The 24467-nt window shown below is 36.8% G+C and overlaps 1 protein-coding gene across 6 annotated transcripts in view; it reads right to left on the bottom strand.

Moving 5' to 3' along the window:
- Positions 1 to 5761: 5761 nt before the first annotated feature.
- Positions 5762 to 24467, bottom strand: part of MDFIC (MyoD family inhibitor domain containing) — a 217580-nt gene continuing 198874 nt past the window's right edge. For 5 of the 6 annotated variants that reach the window (XM_053716700.1, XM_053716704.1, XM_053716699.1 and 2 more), the window contains one exon: positions 18379 to 18722. In XM_053716700.1, coding sequence (XP_053572675.1) covers positions 18451 to 18722 — 272 coding nt within the window. In that variant the 3' untranslated portion in view covers positions 18379 to 18450. Of the gene's footprint in view, positions 6447 to 18378; positions 18723 to 24467 lie in introns of those variants that run through there. The other variant, XM_053716701.1, reaches the window with a different exon arrangement.

The following is a 24467-nucleotide window of genomic DNA, read 5'->3' on the forward strand; positions in this document are numbered from 1 at the left end:
CCAAGTAACACACGGAGGTTCTCAAGCTTAAATTTAAAATTAGAAATCTCTGAATCAGGTCTCCCCGATTCAGAGACGTCACCCACAGACTGAAGCTCTCCGTCCTCAGGTTCTGCATATTGTGACGCAGTATCAGACATGGCTCTTACAGCATCTACGCGCTCTGTATCTTGTCTAACCCCAGAGCTATTGCGCTTGCCTCTCAATTCAGGCAATCTGGCTAATACCTGTGACAGGGTATTATTCATGATTGCAGCCATGTCCTGCAAAGTAATCGCTATGGGCATCCCTGATGTACTTGGCGCCATATTAGCGTGCGTCCCTCGAGCGGGAGGCGAAGGGTCCGAGACGTGGGGAGAGTTAGTCGGCATAACTTCCCCCTCGACAGACCCCTCTGGTGACAATTCTTTTATAGATAAAGACTGATCTTTACTGTTTAAGGTGAAATCAATACATTTAGTACACATTCTCCTATGGGGCTCCACCATGGCTTTTAAACATAATGAACAAGTAGTTTCCTCTGTGTCAGACATGTTTGTACAGACTAGCAATGAGACTAGCAAGCTTGGAAAACACTTTAAACAAAGTTAACAAGCAATATAAAAAATGTTACTGTGCCTTTAAGAGAAACAAATTTTGGCAAAATTTGAAATAACAGTGAAAAAAGGCAGTTACACTAACGAAGTTTTTACAGTGTATGTAACAAGTTAGCAGAGCATTGCACCCACTTGCAAATGGATGATTAACCCCTTAATACAAAAAAACAGATTAACAAAATGAAAAATATGTTTTTTAAACAGTCATAACAACTGCCACAGCTCCTACTTTTGAAGCCTTTTGAGCCCATCAGAGATGTCCTATAGCATGCAGGGGACTGCTGAGGGAAGCTGAATATCACAGTTTGTAATTTTAACTGCACCAACTGTAACTTTTATACTATAACAGTGGAAAGTCTCTGTTTCTAGGCAAAAATAAAGCCAGCCATGTGGAAAAAACTAGGCCCCAATAAGTTTTATCACCAAAGCATATATAAAAACGATTAAACATGCCAGCAAACGTTTTATATTACACTTTTATAAGAGTATGTATCTCTGTTAATAAGCCTGATACCAGTCGCTATTAAATCACTGCATTTAGGCTTAACTTACATTAATCCGGTATCAGCAGCATTTTCTAGCAAGTTCCATCCCTAGAAATATGTTTACTGCACATACCTTATTGCAGGAAAACCTGCACGCCATTCCCTCTCTGAAGTTACCTCACTCCTCAGAATATGTGAGAACGGCAATGGATCTTAGTTACTTCTGCTAAGATCATAGAAATCACAGGCAGATTCTTCTTCTAATGCTGCCTTTGATAAAACAGTACACTCCGGTACCATTTAAAAATAAACTTTTGATTGAAGTTAAGAAACTAACTATAATACACCACTCTCCTCTTACTACGTCCATCTTTGTTGAGACTTGCAAGAGAATGACTGGGTATGGCAGTTAGGGGAGGAGCTATATAGCAGCTCTGCTGTGGGTGATCCTCTTGCAACTTCCTGTTGGGAAGGAGAATATCCCACAAGTAATGGATGATCCGTGGACTGGATACACTTAACAAGAGAAATTAGAATGTTACATTTAATATTCAGTTAGCTCTTATAGTCATATACATTTAACACAACTGATATTCATATTACATTGAAAAATCAAATACTACATTTGATAAAAGGAAAAATAACTTTGTTTACAAAAAGAAAGCTGCATGCTCAAATATTATTTGCTTAGAACAAACAAACAAGGCAAAAATATTTTGTATGAGATTCACTAAAGTATATTCACCCATCTCTAAATCTAACATATAATAAATTGCTATGGGCAGTTCAGACTTCAATGAAAGCTTCAGAAGCAGATAAGTTGCTGACAAGTTATTTTTATTTTAAACGTATTTGAAAACAAATGATATTCTATTAAGTGGGAGTGTCATAAAATAATCTTTATAGAAGCTAATTTTCAGACTTTATTGTCTCTAAGGTGCTTAGAGAAAGAAACTCTGACCTTTTTTATGCTTTTATAGAATGAGTGCAGACAGCTTTGCTCTTCAGATGAAGTATTTCATTTGCCATTTAAGTTTTATTTACTTCTAATAGAATGTGCCTATTATAAAAACTTTGAGTCTGTTTTTTTCCAAGACCCTGGGTCTATGTGCATTTGAGTGAGTCACCACAGCTGTATACAGTCAGGATATTCACTTAAGGGTGGAACTCGCGCACAAAGCAATGTCTGTTTGCAAGGCCTCGGCAGGCAAAACTGCCTTAAGAAAAAAATAAAATACGGACACCAGTCATTTCAAAATGTAAAATAAAATCCTTTATTTTAAAATAATATTTGTTTAGCATGTATCCAGTTAACAAGAATTTAGAAAATCTAAATTTATGACCTCAGTTAATAGTGTATGTTTTGATATTACATGAATTAATCAAAAAACAGACTAAAACAACAGTAAGCTCTCTGAATTCCAAGAGATATTGGCCCACATTTAAGGTAGAACTTCACATTCACTCATTTTAGTTATGCACACTCCTGTGAAATAAAGTGTTAATATACTTTATTTGAGGAACCTTACCCAGAAAATATAAATAGAAAAATTATGTTTCTTACAGATGCATAATATTGTTAAATTGAAAAAAATAGATTGCACTATCAGTATTGTTTATTAACAAATTAGCTTTTGCCATACTGAGCACTAGACTGAAATTACTACACAGTAAATAACGGTACAGTATTAACACATATCTTGAGAGGAAAGAAAAGTAACTCGTTTAACCCTTTGACTACCAAAAATTAATATTGGCTAATATAAGTCATGTGTTGTAGCAAGTGCCAGACGTCTATATCTGTTTCCCATTGGCTGAAATTTTTCAATAGACTGCAATCATCTCCTTCCCATATACAGCCGGTGGTGTATTGCTACTAAACAATACTGTAAAACACCAAGTGAAATTTTTGATTGTCTGTAACAGACTGTGTTGCAGATTGTAGAGTTGTATCACTTATAACAGCTCCTATAAATAACAGTAAATTTAGGCAGTTGCTTAATTAGCCTAATGAAAATGTCAACCCTTACTGTAGTTCACTTAGGCAGCCAAAGGGTTAAAACATCATTTTAAAACACGATAGCTTTTCGTGGACATTTCATATAATATCTGCCATTTAAAGTACCCATTGTGTAAACATTGGCTATGTATATATTTTTTTTTAAATAGACTGCTTGCATATTTAGACAGAGAAAATTGTGTGCTTTAATAAAAAGCTTTGCTGTATTTAAACAGAAAAATGAATATTGTGAAGTCAAATGTTAATACCTTTGTAGTACCTGTACTTTCAAAGATATGTTTTCACACTTATTAACATATTTAATAGATATAGATGTACAGAAGCAAAAATATGTTACAAAACGGCAACCAGGAACAGGATTCGGGTTTCAAATGGGTCAGTATGCCTAAAACACTAGAACGATTTTAGATAGCCTCTAAATAGTTACAAATTTAGAAAATTAATTGCATTTAGCGGTTACCACAATATAATTTTAAACAAAAAAGAAATCCTATGTAGAAAAAAGGTTAAAGTGATAGGAAACACACATTATTTCGTTAATGATTCAGATTTAGTATGCAATTTCAAATAACTTTCCAATGTATTTATTTTATCTAATTTGTTTCATTCTCTTTGTATCCTTTTGTTGAAAAGTATACCTAGGTAGGCTCAGAAGATGCTGAGTGATGTCTGCACATATATGCCTCGTTATTCGCTTTCAGCTAGCTCCCAGTAGGGCACTACTGCTCCTTCAACAAAGGACACCAAGAGAATGAAGAATATTAAATAAAAGAAGTAAATTGAAAAGTATTTAACCTCTTCGATGCACATGACAAGCTATAGCTCGTTATGCACATCGCAGCCTGCAGGTACATGCCAAGCCCTTTTTCGCCATGCAGGGGATCACCATTAAAATGCTGTTTTCGGCGATTCCCCGCACTACAAGCTGGGGATCATTGGCGGCCTAGTTGGAGGCACTCCTAGGCTTCATGGAAATGTCGGTGACGTCACCACCTATGCATGTGGTGACGTCACAAAGGGGCTGATCCAAGCAGCTGCAATGGAGCTGGATTGGGGGGAGGTTATTCAAACCCCTCAATCTCATCTCTCTTAGCAGCTACAAACATCCAAGACCAGTAATTTGAAAGAGAGTCATATGGTATGTCACAGTCTAGAGACCCCTAATTAAGTTTATTTTCTAGTAGGCAAGTCCCTTTGTTAAAAAATGTTTTATGCATTTTGTCTGTATAGAAAGGTGATTACTGTGGTATTGCACAATGGGGCCTCTAATCTATTTTATAACCCCAAAAGTTCAAAATACCCTTGATGACAATTTAGTAATGTGATCACAGTAACAGCAGTGATCACTGGGCCATTTTCAGTATTATTTAATAATATTTATGCAAAAATAATACATATTTTTACAGTTTTTGCCGCTTTTATCTCACATGCCATGAATTAAAAAATATAATAATGGCATAACCAGGCATATTGTGAAAATGCTGGGCTTGCTGAAAAAAAACAATATATAATTTTTGTGGGTCACTCAAATAAATTTGACCTACAATAGGGTTCAGCATAGCACTGGGGTGGAAAAAAAAGCAGCAAAAGGGTTACAAATGTATCATTTATCTGAATCATAAAAGATACATTTTGGGTTTCATGTCCCTTTAAGGACAAATTCTGGGGGTGTGCAGTACTTTATTTTCCGTTCAAGTTAAGAACTACAGAAATAATTTGATTGCTGATTATGCAGCATAATCTGTAAACAACCTTCCTATCCCCTAATGTGGATACCACTTGCTGGCGCCCTGGATGCAGACTGCATGCATCTGTTGCTGGAGCTTGCATAGGAGACAATTTGCATTCAGACAACCTATAGCTATCAGCTGTCTGTACACAATAAAAGTTATAATTTTACCAGTAGTAGCGTAGAAGCATTTTCCAGGTCAGATACAATGTAAAAGGACTTTCTAATTGCATTTTAAATGAATGGTTGTGCTTTTAAAATATAACTTAGGTTCTATTCAAGGGAATGTAAATTTTGATGAACCAGTGCCCGGTTTTTAATAATCCTATTAGAAAAAGGGGCACTTTCATTCATCAAACTTTACATTTCACTGGTTTTGTTAAAATACTTACCTTTTCTTTGTTAAAGCCACTCCAACGCTTCCCCCGCCCGTCGCAAGCCCCCTTCCTACGTCAGAAATGACAATACCAGCCTTCCTCCAATCACGGTGTTGCTTTAGGCTGGAGAAGCACTGGAGCGGCTTTCAAGAAGAAAAGGTAAGTATTTTAACAAAACCAGTGAAATGTAAAGTTTGATGAATGAAAGTGCCCCTGTTTTTAATAGATTTTTAAAAACCGGGCACTCATTCCGCAAACTTTACATTCACTTTAAAGGGACATAGACATCAACATTAAACTTTCATAATTCACATAGGAGTATAGGATTCCAGTTTACTTGTTTTATAACATTTACATATTTCACTCGATATACTTAGTTGCATTTTAAACCTAGGTAGACTCAGGAGCATTCTTGTCTATGCTTTAACCCTGTATGAATAATGAAAGTTTAGTATTGACTTCAATGCCCCTTTAAGGGATGTAATTAGTCTTTGCATCTGTTATATAAAATATAAGAATAATATTAGCTCCGTAGGAGACAAATAAAAACAACATTTAATGGAACAAAAGTCCATTCTGTATATAGAAAATATTACTACACAATTTATTTTACTTGATAAAATTGTATCATACTATTTGTTCACAAGGCTGCTTTCATAAGTATATCATGTTATACCATTAAACAACATTTTGCAGTATTATTTATATCCTAGTTGTTATCAGAAGATTAATCTATTTTTAAATATAAGCATGTGTATACTTTAACACAAAATTATTGCTTGCAGCTTGTAATTACAGTTTGATGGATTTTAGAATTCTTCCAGGTTTGTGTCTAGTTAACGATGATGAAGCTCTAGGGAGAATAGAAAATACAAAAATAGGTAGCAGGGTAAACAGGATGTGTTTTACATATCTGACCAAGTCTTTTTTATTTTCCTCCGTAGAAATTTGAAATACTCCAGTTGCAAAAGAAAGGAATGTTCTGTATATTTCATGAAGGGAAACATATTCCACAGCATTCCATGCAGATTTCCAAGCAGTCTGAAGATTCACAACATGCGTCCATTATCCCACAGTCCATATCACAAGGACAATTACAGTCATCTGCCATCTCCTCTCCGCAGCAACAGCAGCAAGCCTCAGAACTGCAGATACCACAAGATGCTTGTCCCAGTACTATGTTACAGAGCGTGAGGAACTCACAGAACAAACAAGCTAAGATACAATGAACACAACAATCTTCATTGAAGTTGACAAAATCCAAAGCAGATCCCGAGGCACAGGAGGGAATAAAAGAGAAAAAAAAAAAAAAAGTTATAATGTGTTTAAAAGAAAGTATATATTAGTCACAAAATTAATTATTATAGTTGCCAATTAGATGGTCAAATTATTCTGTATAATATTAAATATTAGTACAAATAAACGCACAAAGAACACAAACTTTTTGCATGTTATATTTTTGGATAGTTTGAAAACATTAGAATGGTGTTTCCCAAATTAATCAATACTTCTGAAAGACAGACTGAATTAGTTTGGAAATGCTGGATTATGGATTTATAATTAGACATTGAAAGTTATTGGAATTTTTTCTTTAGTAAAACCAAATTTCATATATGATAAAAAAATAAGTAAGCATTGGGTAAGTTACTGAGACAACGGTGTACTAAAGTTTAACTAACCCAAACAAAATGTGGTTATTTACTTACGTTTCTGATGGACTTTTAAAACCAAGAGGGTAGAGATAGGCTTATTTTTCTTCTACATAATAAGAATAGTTACTCAAGTCATGAACAATAATGTGTAACTCTATAACTTTCAATTAATTTTAATAAATTGGTTTTCCATAGTTTGGCACAAAATACACCATGAACTATACTAGTGTCTCAAGCCATGAATAATATTTAGAAGCCATACAGTTTTATTTGTATATAGATATATAGAGAATAACCCAAACAATTAGGAGCCAGGTACAATTTTAGGAGGCAGTGGCTCCTGGGTTTGTTCAGCCCTGGAGTAGGGCACCTATTCTAAAGGGGGTATATCCTTAATATTTGTTTTGTTAAGATAAGTAGTTTGTGAAGCCCATCACTATGTTAACATTTTGTTTCCATAGAAAGGTGGAAAAAATAGAACACCAAAACATAACTGAAGATAATTTCTATGTAGGGTATTTACACTTTTATGAGAATTACAATTAAGAGAATAATGAGGACAAAGTATATATTGTAAATGTAATAGGAAAACCAATACATATACACACTTTTAACTCATAAATAGTAGGAAATCAAAGCATATTTAATTCTTCAGAACAGTTTGGTAAAAAAAAAAAAAAAAATACAAATAAAAGATAAACTATTACAATTATATATTTTTTTTTACTCTTTCAAGAAAACATTTTAAACCAATATATTCTCATTTGCATTTCTCTACAATTACAGATGACCAGCAACCTTCTTCCATCTTTCTCACATTTTGTATTTTTGATAGAAATAATATTAACAGTGCTTAAAATATGTATGCAATTGGTGGATAATCTATAAACATTCTAGGTCATTGTACAATTTCAAAATGATGTATGGCGAGTTAATCAAACATCTATAGTGAGCGGGCAAAAGTACAATACAGTAGGTAAATCAAAAATCTATAGAGAGCAGGCAGATGTAAAATACAGTAGGGAAATCAAACATCTATAGAGAATGGGTAAATGTACAATATGGTAGGTTCATCAAACATCTATAGAGAGCGGGCAAATGTACAATAAGGCAGGTTAATCAAACATCTATAAAGAGCAGGCAAATGTACAATACGATAGGTTACTCAAACATCTATAGAAAGTGGGCAAATTAACAATAGGGTAGGTTAATCAAACATCTATAGAGAGCGGGCACATGTAAAATACGGTAGGTTAATCAAACATCTATAGTGAGCTGGCAAATGTACAATACGGTAGGTTCATCAAACATCTATAGAAAGCGGCCAAATGTACAATACTGTAGGTTCATCAAACATCTATAGTGAGCTGGCAAATGTACAATACGGTAGGTTCATCAAACATCTATAGAGAGCGGGCAAATGTACAATAAGGCAGGTTAATCAAACATCTATAGAGAGAAGTCAAATCTACAATAGGGTAGGTTAATCAAACATCTATAGAGAGTAGGCAAATGTACAATACGATAGGTTACACAAACATCTATAGAAAGTGGGCAAATTAACAATAGTGTAGGTTAATCAAACATCTATAGAGAGCGGGCACATGTAAAATACGGTAGGTTAATCAAACATCTATAGTGAGCTGGCAAATGTACAATACGGTAGGTTCATCAAACATCTATAGAGAGCGGGCAAATGTACAATACGATAGGTTACACAAACATCTATAGAGAGCGGGCACATGTAAAATACGGTAGGTTAATCAAACATCTATAGTGAGCTGGCAAATGTACAATACGGTAGGTTCATCAAACATCTATAGAAAGCGGGCAAATGTACAATAAGGCAGGTTAATCAAACATCTATAGAAAGCGGGCAAATGTACAATAAGGCAGGTTAATCAAACATCTATAGAAAGCGGGCAAATGTACAATACTGTAGGTTCATCAAACATCTATAGTGAGAGGGTAAACATTGTGTTTTGCAGAATATTTTGGCAGACTATATTTTGCTATATATAAGTTGGACTTTACTGCTGAATTTTATAGTTAAAGGAATGGCAACTAAACACAATGTGAATGATTGTTGTGTTCTAAAATATTATAAAGCTACAGGAAAAGCAAAATAAATAAATATAATTTTGTTTAGATTCAAAAAGAAAAAGCTAATAATTCTGTAAACTGCCAAAATAATATGACCAGGTCTTTTTTAAAAAAAAAACATACATGACATCTTCATTTGCATATACAGTAAAATATTATATGCAAAGATATAATTCTAAAAGGAAACTAAAGGGCAATGTATTAATGAACAAAAGTGATTAAATCAGTATTTCATTTAAAAAAATTTTTTGCTGACCCAAGTGGGTTCTAAACTTTAGTTGTCGCAAGAGTAGATTTAGGGGTCAATTCAACCCAAAACCAATGGGGCACAATTTGGTCCCTCCTGTGGCAAATCATTTTTTTTTTTAAATTATAAATTTTTTCTTACATGCATGGCTGAATTTGGAAGGGGCAGTTGTTTAAAACTTTCTGGGTTAGATTACAAGTGGCGCGCTAACAGTTGTGCACAAGCAAAAAGGGGTTATCACGGCTGTTTGCGCGCATAGTTTTTTTGCTCATATTACAAATTTAAAGTAAACATGCGTTGGGTTAGCGTGACCTCAAAGCTTTAGTTAACTGTTTCGCGAAACAAAAAAGTCTCACAAAACATATCAAAAATGCATTACAAAGTACAATTACACTTTTAATAATACCATCTAATAAAAATTATTAAAAAATATATTTGTGCAAAAAAAATCCGATATATATAGAAATATTTATTTATGAATAAATGGAACATATTCTTCTATGCGAAGAACATTAGCATGTGAAATATTCATAATATGGGATCAGGTTTGCACGCGAGTAGGGTGTTAGTTTTTTACGTGCATCGGTTTAGTGCACAAGCAAAGACAGTTTACTTTCAACTCATAATACGAGTGCAACCCGACGTGTGAAAAAAGTTTACTTCTAGCACAGATAAAGTTATGGTAAATCCTAGTGTTTGTGAAAAGCTAGGATTTACCGTTGGAACAAATAAAGGGGACTTTCAGTCATGAAGTATAAAATACTTCATGCTGAAAGTTCCTTTATTTGTTTGAAGTGATTGCTGCACTGAGCAGCCCACGGCAGAAAGCTATTTTGCTGTGAGGTAAAATTTCCACCTCTTAGCAAATATCTGTGCGGCCCAGCTGGCACCAAGCCGGATAGCCCGCATGGCTATTGGCTAAGAGGTGGAAACGTCACCACAAAGCAAAATAGCATTCTGCCGAGGGCTGCCTGGGGCGCTCAGTGCGGCGAATGTTTCAAACAAATAAAGGAACTTTCAGCATGAAGTATTTTATACTTCATGACTAAAAGTCTCCTTTATTCGTTCCAATGGTAAATCCTAGCATTTCACAAACGCTAGGATTTACCATCACTTTAACGCTCAAGCAGGAGAGTTAAATAGCACTCCACTTGTAATCTGACCTTCTGTGAGTTTACTAGTCTCTACTGGAAGAGGAATTGTGAACATGAAACTGAGTTTCTTAATGTATAGGAGGACTGAAGATCAGAGGCTGCATGGCAAAATAGATTATAGCTTAGTGTTTAGTTTCCTTAAAGCAATAATATTATTGATAATAGTAACAACAATTACCTGGCAATAATCAGTGGCCACATTTTGTTTTGTTTTTGCTAAATAACATATAAAATACTTAGAATGTATGTAAAATAAGTAACAAGATGTTTATAGGATGATTTCCTGGTGTCAATGTTTGCTGTTTTTGGCACTACTAAGCAACTTTGGTCAGGGATATGTACAATAAATTCCCCTCTCTAAAATTAGAATTTGGTGTAGGCTTAAATATATATATTATTGTATAGTTACACATTTAAAATCTTTATGATTTGTGGATAAAATTCAAGATGGTGCAAAATGATCAAAAAGACAAAATTTAATTTTTAAAGTAAAACATAGGTGTATGCTCAGTGCACTTCCTCGCTGTGTGTAATATCATCAAGCACCATGTGATGGTGTCACAATATCCACACCCACAAGGTACTAGGGATAAGCATTGATTCCCTGTCCCCATCTATCCCATTGAGAAAAGGAAAACGGAACTGTTTGCAGAAGATGACACAGGGTGTCCTGTGAGCACAGCATGAACAACTGAATACAACATTGTGTCCTACAACTGGAAGCAGTTAAATTATCCATGTGAATAATAACTAAAATAATGATCTAATCAAATTTCCTGGTTTTGCTGTGAGTGAATTTAAATAGTCTGTCATTTGCAGTTTAGTTACTTTAATAAGAAAAAATATTGAGCTTCGAGTTTTTAAACTAAACCTTTTTCTTCTTTCCAAATTAGGAAAGTTGTCCATATGGTCACAATATAGTTATTACTGGAGTAAGAATGCTTATGGTAAAACAAATAATTTGAAAACAGAGATTTTTTACTCACCATTAAATAATTTTTCTGTGTTATCAATCACAGTACAAGTAGCAGTAGATTATTCCAGGTAATTGGGTAATAACAGTAAGACATTTTTTTAGCAAAGTTAAAGGGACATAAAACCCCATATTTTTTCATGGTTCAGATAGAGGATACAATTTTAAACAACTTTCCAATATACTATTTCTATCTAATTTGCTTCATTCTCTTGGTATCCTTTGTTGAAAAGCACATCAAGGTAGGCTCAGGACCTGGGAGCTAGCTGCTGATTGGTGGCTGAATATATATGCCTCTTGTGATTGGCTTATTGATGTGTTCAGTTTGTTTTCAGTAGTGCATTGCTGCTATTTCAAGAAAGGATATCAAGAAAATGAAGCAAAATTGATATTTTAAAATACATTTGAAAGTTGTTACAAATGCATGCTCTTTCTGAATCAAGATAGAAAACACTTGTGTTTCATGTCCCTTTAACAAAGGAATGTGGAACAGAAGAGGAACAGAAAAACAGTCAGATCAAATGGATAACAGCAGTAAACTTGGAATAGTGGGTGTTCATGTTCTCTCACTCAGGATGTGAAGAAAGGGATTTAACAGTAAGCACAAAAAACATAAATTATGCTTACCTGATAATTTAATTTCCATCTGCATGGGAAGAGTCCACAGCTGCATTCCTTATTTGTGGGAAATACTGAACCTGGCCACCAGGAGGAGGCAAAGACACCCCAGCCAAAGGCTTAAATACCTCCCCCACTTCCTCATAAACCCAGTCATTCTGCAGAGGGAACAAGGAACAGTAGGAGAAATATCAGGGTGAAAAAGGTGCCAGAAGAAAAAAAATCAAATTTAGGGCCGCCCATTGGAGAACACTGGCGGGAGCTGTGGACTCTTCCCATACAGATGGAGATGAAATTATCAGGTAAGCATAATTTATGTTTTCCATCTTAATATGGGAAGAGTCCACAGCTGCATTCCTTACTTGTGGGAAACATATACCCAAGCTCTAGAGTACAAAGAATGCTAACGGGAGGGAAAAAAAAGAGAGGCAGACCCTAATCTGAGGGCTCCACAGGCAGCAAAACCTTTCTCCCGAAGGCTGCTTCAGCAGAAGAAAAAACATCAAATTTGTAAAATTTTGGAAAAAGTATGTAAGGAGAACCATATAGCCACCTTTGAAGGCCCAAGAGGAAACCACTGCTCTCGTAGAATGAGTCATAATCCTCAGAGGAGGCTTATGTCCCGCCATTTCTATGCTAAAAGGATGACACTCCTCAGACAAAAAGATAAGGGGAAAAAAAGAGGCTCTCTGACTCCTACGCTTCCCGGAAAAGAGAACAAACAGAGAAAGAGGTTTGTCTAAATTCCTTTGTGACCCGAAAATAGAACTTCAAGGCACAAACCACATCCAGAAATATGTTGTAAATGTTCCTTCGACGAAGAACGATTAGGACATAAGAAAGAAACCACAATCTCTTGATTGATGTTGCGAATTGACACAACCTTAGGAAGAAAACCACACCTTATGATAGATGCGACGAGCAACCAGCTTATGAACTTGAATGAGAGTAAAAATAACTATCAGAAAACCCTCTCTTGGCTAGGACTAAGCGTTCAATCTCCAAGCAGTCAGCCTCAGAGAATCTAGGCATTGATGAACAAAGAGACCTTGGTCAGCAGATCCCTATGACAAGTTAACTTCCACAGAGGAGATGATGACATCCCAACTAGTTCCGCAAATTATATCCTTCGCGGCCAAGACAGAGCAGTCAGTATCACTGACACCTGCTTGACTCAAGCCACTACACTAGGAAGTAATGGTAATGGTCGGAAAGGATAAATTGGATTGAACCTTCAAGGCACCGCTAATGCATCTGTTAGCTTCTCCTGAGGATCCCTGTACCTCAACCCCTATCTGGGTAGCTTGTTATTGAGACGTTATAATATCTTCCTCTTGCAAATCTCTGCAAACACTCGGAATGGAGAGACCATTCTCCCGGATGAAAGGATTGTCTGCTGAGGAAATCCGCTTTCCAGTTGTCCACACCCAGAATGTGGATCGCTGTCAGCGAACAAATGTGGGTCTCCCCCACACCAGAATCTGAGATACTTCCCTCAAAATTAGGGAGCTTCTCATTCCCCCCTGGTTGATGTAAGCCACCGAGGACATATTGTTTGATTAGAATCTGATTAATTGGGATGAACCCAGCAGAGGCCAAGCCTTCAGAGCACTGTATATTGCCCGAAGATCCAAAATGAGATAAGGAGCTTTACCCCCTGAGACCAGATGCCCTGTGACTTCCTGGCACCCCAAATGGCTCCCCATAGTGACAGACTCGCAACTGTAGTCACAATCACCCAGGATGGTCTTGAGACGGACGTCCCTCAAGACAAGTGATCCGGACAAAACCACCAAGAGAGGGATTCTCTTGATTGGTTGTGCAGAGAAATCTGTTGAGACAGATCCGAATGAATTCCATTCCACTAGTTCAGCATGCGCAGTTGCAACAGTCTGAGGTGAAACCTGGCAAAGGAAATGATGTCCAAGCTGGACATCATGAGATCAATTGCCTCCATACACCAAGCCACAGATGGCCTTTAGGAGATCTGGAGGGCAAGACACGTTAAAGCTAGCTTGCAATGTCTCTGGTCTGTTAGAAATATTCTCATGTCTATGGAGACTATTTTAGTACCCGAGAAATCTACCCTAGTACTTGATACAAGAGAACTCTATCTAAATTATCTGCCATCCATGGGATTGAAGAAGAAAGAGGAGATAGTCCGAATGGTCCACTCTTCGAAAAATTTCTTTAGCTAGACCAAACGGAAGAGCAATAAACTGGAAAATCTGATCCAGGAATGCAAACTTTAGGAACTGGAAGTGTTCCTTGAGGATTGTTATGAGAAGGGAGCATCTTTCATATCTATCGTGGTCATGAACTACCCCTCTCAAACAAGGGGAAGAATGAACCTTATTGTCTCCATCTTAAAGAAGGGGACATTTAAAAACCTGCTTAAGCACTTTAGGTCCAGAATTGGATGAAAAGTTCCCTCCTTCTTAGGGACCATAAAAAGGTTTGAATAGTATCCCAAACCTCTCACTGCGATAGGCCCCAGGACAATAACTCCTAGAGGACAGATCCTGTACACACCCTAGAAAGGCTTCCCTCCTTTCTGGTCAGGATTACAGGAGGAATCTGCCCTTGGGTGGCTGAGACTTAAAACCTATCTTGTAACCCTGAGCTATGACCTCCAGGACCCATGGATCCTGCACGTCCCTGGACCAAGCGACTGAAAAGAGCGACATACTGCCCCCTACACAATCCAGAAGAGGACCGGGGACTGACCATTCATGTCGACGTAGACTCTGCAGGCTTTTTGCTCTGCTTGTATTTATTCTAGGATTGAGTCGGCTTCCAAGAGCTCTTTGTTTGCTCTGGCTTAGCGGAGGACTGCTGACATTGGCTTTATCAAAATGAAAAGAACGAAAATCATCCCTTAGATTAGTTCATATACTCTTGCGGTAGGAGGGCACCCTTGCCCCCTGTGACCATGAAGAAAATTGAGTCCAGGCCTGGACCAGACAAAATCATTCCCTTAAAGGGATGGAAGAAGTCTTAACTTAGAAGTCATATCTGCAGACCATGACTTCAGCCAGAGCCCGACGGGCCTGAACAGAGAAAGCTGAAGCCATAGCATTCAAGTGAATAAACTGCCTAATAGCAGCACAGATAAAAGAATTAATAACCCTCAAGGCCGTAAATCTTTTCTGAGTAATGTCGAGGGGATCCTCCACCCCGATCTTCAAATCCTATAAGGAGTCACACCAGAAGGTAGTTTCTCCAATAACTGTGGCAACAGCCACCGTCAGTTGAAACAAATATCACGTATGTTGAAACATCTTTCTTAACAGAGTTTCCATCTTTTATCCATGTCTCTTTAAACGTAGAACTATCCTCAAGCGGGATAGTAGTACGTTTAGCAAGGGTGAAGATAACGCCATCCCTTTTAGGGATGGAACCTCACAACTCCATTGAGGGTCCAGGACCAGGGACAATTTGTTAAAGGGAGAAGAGGGGGAAAAGGAATCCAATCCTGTCCCATTAATTCTTAATAATGTTCGCCATTTAACAGGAGCAGGGAAGGATAAGGTACCACCCTGTCCTCAACCTCTATCCAATTTAGGAATTAAAGGTTCTTCAGGCAATTTGGCATCTGGAACCTCTGAATTTACCAAAAACTTCCTTTAGAAGAAAGCGCAAACTCTTAAACTAAAGTCTGGTTCCTCCGCAGCTGGAGAGGTTTAGAGGCAGCAGACTCCAACCCCAAATGTTCATACTCTGAAGTCTAAGAAAGAACTTCATCCTCGGATAACCCTCAGTTAAATCCAATAAATTATCTGATGTACTCTGGGAAGGAGTGCAATATGTAACCTTTTGCTTGCGCTTAGCAGGACGAGGTAAAGCATTAAAGGCCACAGACACCGCCGTCTGAACTGCACAGTGAAATCTGGTGAAAAAAGGCCCCCTCCAAATGGAGGATCAGCAATGCTACGGGAAAACTGCATGTGTAGAGATATAAGAATGTAGGGTATGCACCTCACTGGAAAACAACTCCTCAGAGGTGGATGGCTCTGTGGTATCAAACACATTATATATTATCACATTATCAAGGCATATGGAACATAATTGAGAGGGCGGAACTAAGGCCTCCTCACCATATAAACAGGAATTACTCATTAGGAATAGAGGGAGTGCCTTCTAAAGTAACAGAATCCTCCATTGCTAGTGCAATAACCAGAGAACTAGAAAAATAAAACATCTTATTTTATTCAAATAAACGGCACCCTTATACACCAATGGCTGGGGCACACACCACCTCCTATGACCCAGACAGTACAGAGATTTATGACTCCTCTCTGATAGACACCCGGTCAGGAAAAAGGGAATGAATCACATGGAGCACAATGCAGGACCATCTCTGCTATGAGAAAGTGTGCCAAGCTTGTAAGCTGCATGGCTCTCAAAGTGAAAGTAAAATCTGTATTTTCCATAACAGCCTATGAGTCCATAACATCTCACACATAAAAGCAGCATAAAATTAAATAAACACATAAGATTATTCCCCCCTGTTCAATAGTCCCCCTAAGGAGATATTAACCCTTGATTCTATACAGATAAAAGGAGTCACACTGTGATCTTTTCTTCTTGCGTTATCATACATGTATAAAATATGAAACGATCTTACAAGAATCTATGCCGTGGAACAGGAACATGGCCCTTCAAGTGTGACAGATAGTAGCATTGCTTCTGACATGGACTTGAGTGAAGAAAGCAGGCAGCGAAACTCGTCAACGCTGATTGCCTATGGAGCTGTTAATATGAGTCGGGATGTTTTGGCAGAAAGACTCTCCCTGCATCCATGCTCTCACTGAGAGGCTGAAAGGACTACTTAAAACTCCAGTCCCATCTTGAAGAGGACTACCCTCCATAAGAGACTACTCCGTAATCTTCTAACACTTCTCTGCCAACCTCCTGTGACGAAAGGCAAAGGATGACTGGGGTTATGAGGGAGTAGGTGAGGTATTTAAGCCTTTAGCTAGGGTGTCTTTGCCTCTTCCTGGTGGCCAGGTTCAGTATTTCCCACATGTAAGGAATGCAGCTGTGGACTCTTCCCATATTAAGATGGAAATCTAGTTATTATACATTTATCCTGGCAGGAGATGATTCTAGTTAGCTGGGTCTGTACAAATACAATACAAATCACCATATGACAACAAAACAAAAACTGCAGCCATCGTATCAAATCCAGACAGTAAAAAAAACAGATCATTAACAAGAAATGGCAAAAAGCCATAAAGCAGGTTTCATTAAAACTACCTTAACCTAAGTTATACATGTTTAAGTGATAAGATGTGTGTGAAGACACCAAAAGAGGAACATGTGGCCACTTTCTAAAACTACTAAAAAATGGCAAGCTACACATGAGGTTACAACCAAACATGCAGAATGTGTAAAAATGTTGCTTGGTAGGTCTGAGTAACAGCTGACCAAAGCCTACCCTTTTTAGGACCAAGACTGAATGTCACTCTTGTGTAAAGACTAGTCCTTTAGTTGGGCACAATAAAAACATTTGAATAAAACACTCAACCCCAATTGTGTGAGTTGATTGGTTAAAATATCCCTGCAAGGATTTGGTTTTTCACTGTGATCAGCAATAACAGAGTAAAGGATATGAAGGACTTCTCAAGAGAAAAAACAACTGTTGAAGAGGGAAAAAAATAACTTATTGTGTACCTTGTACCTGCAGGAAAGTATAATGTTAGACCCATTTGTTGAACATCATGGAACCAGGATAAACTCTTTGACTTTCATGAAAATAAACAAAATAGAAGGTGGAAGAAATATAGGGGGAAAAGGCTGGCCACCAAGTGGGAAAGAAAGGAAGAAGACTGTGACCTCAAGACAAGAAAATATATTGCCAAAAAAAAACCTTTTACCTCTTTACTTTAATTATAAGACCTTCTAAGTTCAATCCAAAGAATAGTTCACATCATCGCATATAAAGAGAATAACTGATTGGATACAAGAAAGAATATCCAAAATATAATAGTGGAGTAATAGGTGAGTGAAAAAAAGGTATCTATTTTGCCAAAAATGAAATTGGGCTTGTTTTCCCAAATTCTTAAAAAAAATGTTTGTTGAAAGAAAAAGAAAAAGAAAAAAAAAATATTGAAGACAAATTACGTGACATATAAGAAAACTCAATGTTTCCTGCCTCAAAGAACCACTAAACAAATAACCAACCAAAGGTTAAATATTTTTTTTCAAGGATCAACAATACATTCATACTAGACAGTTTCTAAGTATGGCACAAATATATTTTTAAAGTTTATTTTGATATATTTTTATTTTAAAACACCACAAGACACAGAACAAACTGTACATTATACTTTTACTACTTCCTGTGCTAGGTTACACACACATGTAGTTTAATATTAGTTAAGCCAGGGAAGCAGGCGGTAGGATTTAATTGTGGGTTAGATTTTGTAAGTCTTGCAGTCAGTAACTGTAAATAAACTCACTTACTGAACATTGACCGTAGTCATCATTTTATCTAGCTATATTCACAGAGTTCAGAGCACTCAAAACAGATCTCCAGGCACTCAGCTGTCTCACAGCAAGAATCACAAAGGGCAAAATCACAATCAAAGTGGTGGTTGAGGTCCTCAGCAGGAGTTTCCTCAAGGCCCACACAGATACGGGAGCAGTAACCACAGCAGGTGTTACAGGCCTCATGCAGACAGGAGGAACAAATCTGATGTGGGCCGAAGATGAACTCTGAGCACTTACAGAAGAGACAGGCCAGAATCAAAGAAGCACAGCAATCTAATACAAACAAGAAAGAAGATGAACTGAACTTGGAGAATCAGATAGAAAGAGAAAGTCAAAGTAATAAAAATAGGTAACACAAAAATAATATTTCTTACATAAATATGTCACAACAAGATAATTGTGCACTTTAATCAACTATTATTCTAAAAATTAGCAGAAATTATAGAATGGTGTTAGATTTCTTTAACAATATGTAATTTATAATTATTGTCAACCGCACAACCCCTAAATACCACAATTATTTTCAGCTCTGGCTTTCTAAAGCGGCCAGAAGCAAGGTTACATGCATATAATGTTTTACCAACAACTATACAAAGATTACCCACGAATTTATAAAAATAACAAAATATAAATTTAAAAAAAAATTAAAAAACGGTTTAAGAAAACCAATATAATTGTCCTCCAAAGTAAATTTTGCCAGCCAGGTGGCATTATGAATTAGCGGGGTGGGGATAGTGTAATGCATTGCAATATGATGGCATTTTTAGCTAATTATTAATGTTACTTAAGATATCCAAAGCACACTTTACGATGAATTGATTTTATAAAGACCAATGCAACAAATATTGAAGAAATAAATATTAGCTAATTTTATCTTAAAGGGATAGAAAGGTCAAAACTGAAATATGTGTGAAAGCATCTTAATTTTCAATAGAAGTATTTTTGAAATATACTTCCATTAGTAAAAATGCTTCTTGAAAAGCTATTACTGTTTTTCAGTGGCATCTGTGCACCAGTATTCAAACACCACACCTGCTCAGAGCGTCAGCAGTGGCTTGTATGACACAAATTAAGTCTTTTCAGACCACTGCCACCTCTCTGAGCTTAAATACTGGTGCATGAACACGAACAGCAATGCGAGTGTGCCCCTAAAAACAGTAACAGCTTTACTAGAAGTATTTGTGCTAAAAAATATGTTGCAAAAATGCTTCTATGTACATTATAGCTTAGACCTTACTAATCTTTTAATATTGGTTTAAATTTTAGCCGGGTGGTCCGTAAAATCAGCCAGGTGGTGTGCCCATTAAAAAGGTTCTGGGGAGAACACTAGTTTACATCATTCTGTGCAAATATTGACTTATTTGTAAATATAAACTAAAATTCAATTTACAGTAGATGAGTTATTGCAGACATTATGATCATCATTGTGAAATACAGACTAAATTAAATTGTTTAATGAATCACAAGATGTGCTGATTACTATGCTGATTGGTATATGGTATAATATCATTCACCTATAAAATAATACTCTGTCTTTAATACTACTGGTGTTTCACAATTCTAATGTCACCTATAATAAGTCACTATATAACAATGTTTTTAGTTGATGAACACACTCAATAATGAAAAACTATTTCCCAGATGTATTCCACCCACAAACAGGTAGACTAATGTGATATGTAAACAAGCATATAGTATATTATAAAGGATAAAACTACCGAAACCCACAGTTACTTTTATTGTTTGAATGATCTTCACATTATAAACAACTTTCCAATTTATATCAATTATCAATTTTTCTTAATTCTCTTGAAATCCTTTGTTGATGGAGTAGCAATGCATTACAAGGAGCTAGATGAATACATCTGTTGAGCCAATGACAAGAAGCATCTGTGCAGCTCCAATCAGCCTCTAGCTCCCAGTAGTGCACTGCTGCTCCTGAGCCTATGATTTTCAACAAAGATACCAAGGGAAGGAAGCAATTTAGATAAAAGAACTAAAGTGGAAAGTTGTTTAAAATGGCATGCTCTCGGTATATATATTAGTTAAATTTTTCTGGTTGCACACAGGTGTTATACTCTCTACAAAATATTGAAGGCTAAAATTTTGGCTTATAATTGATCATTGTATAGAACTAATGCAATTGTGGAAAACTGTAAGTGCGCTAGGAGTTCATATAAATCTTAGGCTGTGAGTATATGCAGGTACAACACGGTTAACAGGAGTAAAAGTGTTTAAAGTTAAAAGCTATGAAAAGCTATTTCCACTATAGTTAACTTTTCATAAAGGGAAGGAAGATATTACACCTATTGTATATATATTAGCTAAATTTTTCTGGTTGCATACAGGTGTTATACTCTCTATAAGATATTGAAGGCTAAAAATTTTTTGGCTTATAATTCATCTCCTGTTTCTGGTATAGGGTGTAAGACTATATTGTAATACGTTAGGAACTGAATATATTGCTTCTATATGAGATCTATTGTTGTTATATAGGGTTATCTAAAGATGTTAGAAAATGTGCGCAGGAGGTAGATGGTAAAAACTGGTTGTAGACATATAAATAGAACTGACCTAGCAGGTTACAAAGGTTGATTATTGTATAGAACTAATACAACTGTTGAAAACTGTAACTGCGCTAGGAGTTCACATAAATTTTAGGCTGTGAGTATATACAGCTATACCCAGGGATGTCTACTGATCATTCCCTTTAGTCACAGACACGAATGATCTTACTTCACGGCTAATTCACGCACAAAAGAAGGTAGAAAATAAAAGGAGAAAAAGTAAAATAAATTTAGATAAGACACCACTCTTTCCTCACTCCCTTCCTTCCTATTTTTCGTTCTCTGGGGTCTTTTTCCCCCCTCTATCACTTTAGATTATTTTTGTGCTGTTTGTTTTCCTTCACTTCCCCTCCCCCACTAATTAATGGACAAGTTCCTACACTCCCAATCCAAAATTTCACCTTTAATCATGTCTGCTAGACAAAGGGATAAAAGAACTAAGCCTAGCACTGAGACGGCTGGCGAGATACAGCTGGCCCCACGTGACTCCCTTAGTGCTCATGAGTCCATTGACCTACAGACCCTAGTTTCAGATATATCTATGGCCCTTGCACCTAAGTTTGAGTCACTTAAAACTGAGATAAAGTACGAAATTGCCCAGCTAAGCTCGGAGATTAAACAATTCTCAGAGAGATTTTCTGAGGTAGAACAAAGAGTATCGGATCTTGAAGATCTTACCATAGCCCAAAACACTAAGTTAGAAGTTACTTCCTTAGCCCTGGTTAAATTACAAAACAAAGTAGAAGATCTGGAAAACCGGGCTAGACGAAATAACTTAAGAATTATAGGGGTTCCCGAGGGGAAGCAATTTGAAGATTTAACTAAACTGATCACTAAAACACTTTCAACACTGCTGAATATCCCTGAGACATATCAGGATATTGTCATAGAACGAGTACATAGGTTAGGACCAGTATCCTCTTCAAGAAACAATGTGAGGCCAAGACCAATCCTAGCCAAATTTTTGAATTATCAAGACAAATTGATGTTTTTGCAAGCTTTTCGAAAGAGTCAGCCCATACTCCTGGAAGGGACAAAAATATTGTTGTTCCAGGATTATGCCGCAGATACTGCTTTTAAAAGAAAAGAGCTGGCACCGGTTTGCACCAAACTGATACAGCAAGGATTGCGTGCAACAATTGTTCATCCTGCTAAGCTTCGACTGGTCTATGATAACACCTCATATTTTTTTGAGTCTGCCAAAGCGGCAGAGGCCTTTTTGTCCAAAAATAACATAGCTCAATAGATTGTTTTTTTTTGAGCATGAATGGATCCATTGGGGTATTACCAGGTTGGGTTCCTTTCAGATTAGGGTACCAGACGGTCCAAACGTCTGGGTTTTGTCTTGTCTGTTTTTTTTTTTTTTTTTTTTTTTTTTTTTTTTTTTTTTTCTCCTTCTTCTCTCTTCCTCCCCCGCTACCGCCTCCCGTCTTGGGTTGTAGAGTTTATATAAAATGAATGGGATTAAATTTGTTTCCTGGAATATAGGAGGCCTTACTTCCCCTATTAAGAGAAAAACGATTATTTCTTACCTTAAGAAAATAGGCGCTTCTATTGCTTTTTTACAGGAAACACACTTGAAAACACAAGAAATCCTCAAACTCAAATCTGCATGGGTAAAAGAGGTCTTTTTTTCACCTAGTTGTAGTCGCAAAGGTGGAGTTGCTATTCTCTTGGGGAAAAAATTTAATTACGAGATAATTCAGAGTCAGTCAGATAAAGAGGGGAGATATATTATTTTGAAAATTAAGATTGCTGGTCGTTTGTATACGTTATGTAATGTATATGCCCCAAACGTTTTTGATTTGTCTTTCTGGGATGCGTTGCAGGCCAAGCTTATGACATCTGCAGAAGGCTTCCTCATTTTAGCTGGCGATTTTAACATGGCTCCGCAGTATCCATTAGATAGAATGAGGCAGCAGGAATTCTCTAAAAAAACCAAAAGGGATAATCTTGAATCAAAGTTGTTTTCTAGGATCTTTTCTAACTTGAGAGTAAGGGACATTTGGAGACTCCAAAATCCAGATACGCGGGACTTTACGTGTCTGTCAAAGGCACATAAGTCATTGTCCCGGATTGACTTATTTTTGATTGATGAAAGACTATGTAAATCCAAAGTATCAGCTCAAATATTGCCTATAACGGTATCTGATCATGCCCCAATTTGTTTTGAATCTCAAATCTGCACATTTTTGCAGGCCAATAATCGCTTCTTCTATCCTAAGTTTTTGTCTTCTGATGTTAAGTTTAGAAATTTTTTGGAAACCAAATTTGCGGATTTTGCTGTGTTTAATGTAGAGGCCAGGAGTCGGCCGTCTTTGTTTTGGGAAACGGCTAAAGCAGTGATGAGAGGGGAGATTCTTGCTTACACTATTAGGCGTACAAAGAGTCTTAAAAAGCGTGAGAATGAACTGCTTCAGGCAGTCACAAATTCTTATAATCTATACTTACTGGAAAAGACACCCCAGAAGTGGGCCAAATACACTACTGCATTAGAGGCGAGAGACTCATTGTTGATATATAAAGCCACCCAAAAGGATATACGTTTCTCTGCAAAATTCTATAAGTACGGGAATAAGACGGGTAAACTTCTAGCTAGATTAGTTAAGCAAGATTTAGGATCCCAGTTAATTGACGGTCTCTATAGAAAGGGGCAAATAGCCAGCTCTCCACAGGACCTTATGCAAATTGTTTTTGATTATTATCAATCTATTTATTCGGCTAAACCAACTGATACCTTGGAACGTCAGAGGTTTTGGTCAGGCATCACGTTTCCATCATTAATAGCATCGTTAACGGAAGATCTTGAATCTCCTATTACTGAAGCAGAAGTGGCTAAAGCTATTAGTAAGTTGGGATATAATAAAGCATCGGGACCGGATGCAATACCTAATGAATTCTATAGATCGATACCAGATATTATAACACCGTACTTAACTACATTATTTAATCATATATATATAGAGGGCAATGCTCCTACATCTAGCTTTACCGCATCATTTACGTCCCTGATTTTAAAGAAGGGAAAAGATCCAAAAGCAATAGAATCTTATAGGCCAATCGCCCTCATGAATACGGATTATAAATTGTTAACTACAATCCTTGCACAGCGGCTGCAGTCCCTTCTCCCTTCTATTATCAATTCAGATCAGGCCGGGTTCATGAAGAATAGGAATTCTGCCGCCAAGATAAGAGAACTTTTGTTAACCTTAGACTTTTTTTTCAATACTACGATCTCCGACCAAAGGGGAGGAGTAAATGAAGCGGATTTGGCAATATTAGCCATAGACGCCGAAAAGGCCTTTGATTCAATCCATCACGATCATCTTTTAATATCTTTAGAGAAGTTTGGGTTTAAAGGCAATTTCACGAATTTTATAGATAAACTATATCATACGGCTTCTACCAGACTAATAGTTAATGGCCAGCTGTCCCCAGAGATAACTCTTCA

Source organism: Bombina bombina, chromosome 6, assembly GCF_027579735.1.
Source record: "Bombina bombina isolate aBomBom1 chromosome 6, aBomBom1.pri, whole genome shotgun sequence".
Classification (NCBI taxonomy): Eukaryota; Metazoa; Chordata; class Amphibia; order Anura; family Bombinatoridae; genus Bombina; species Bombina bombina.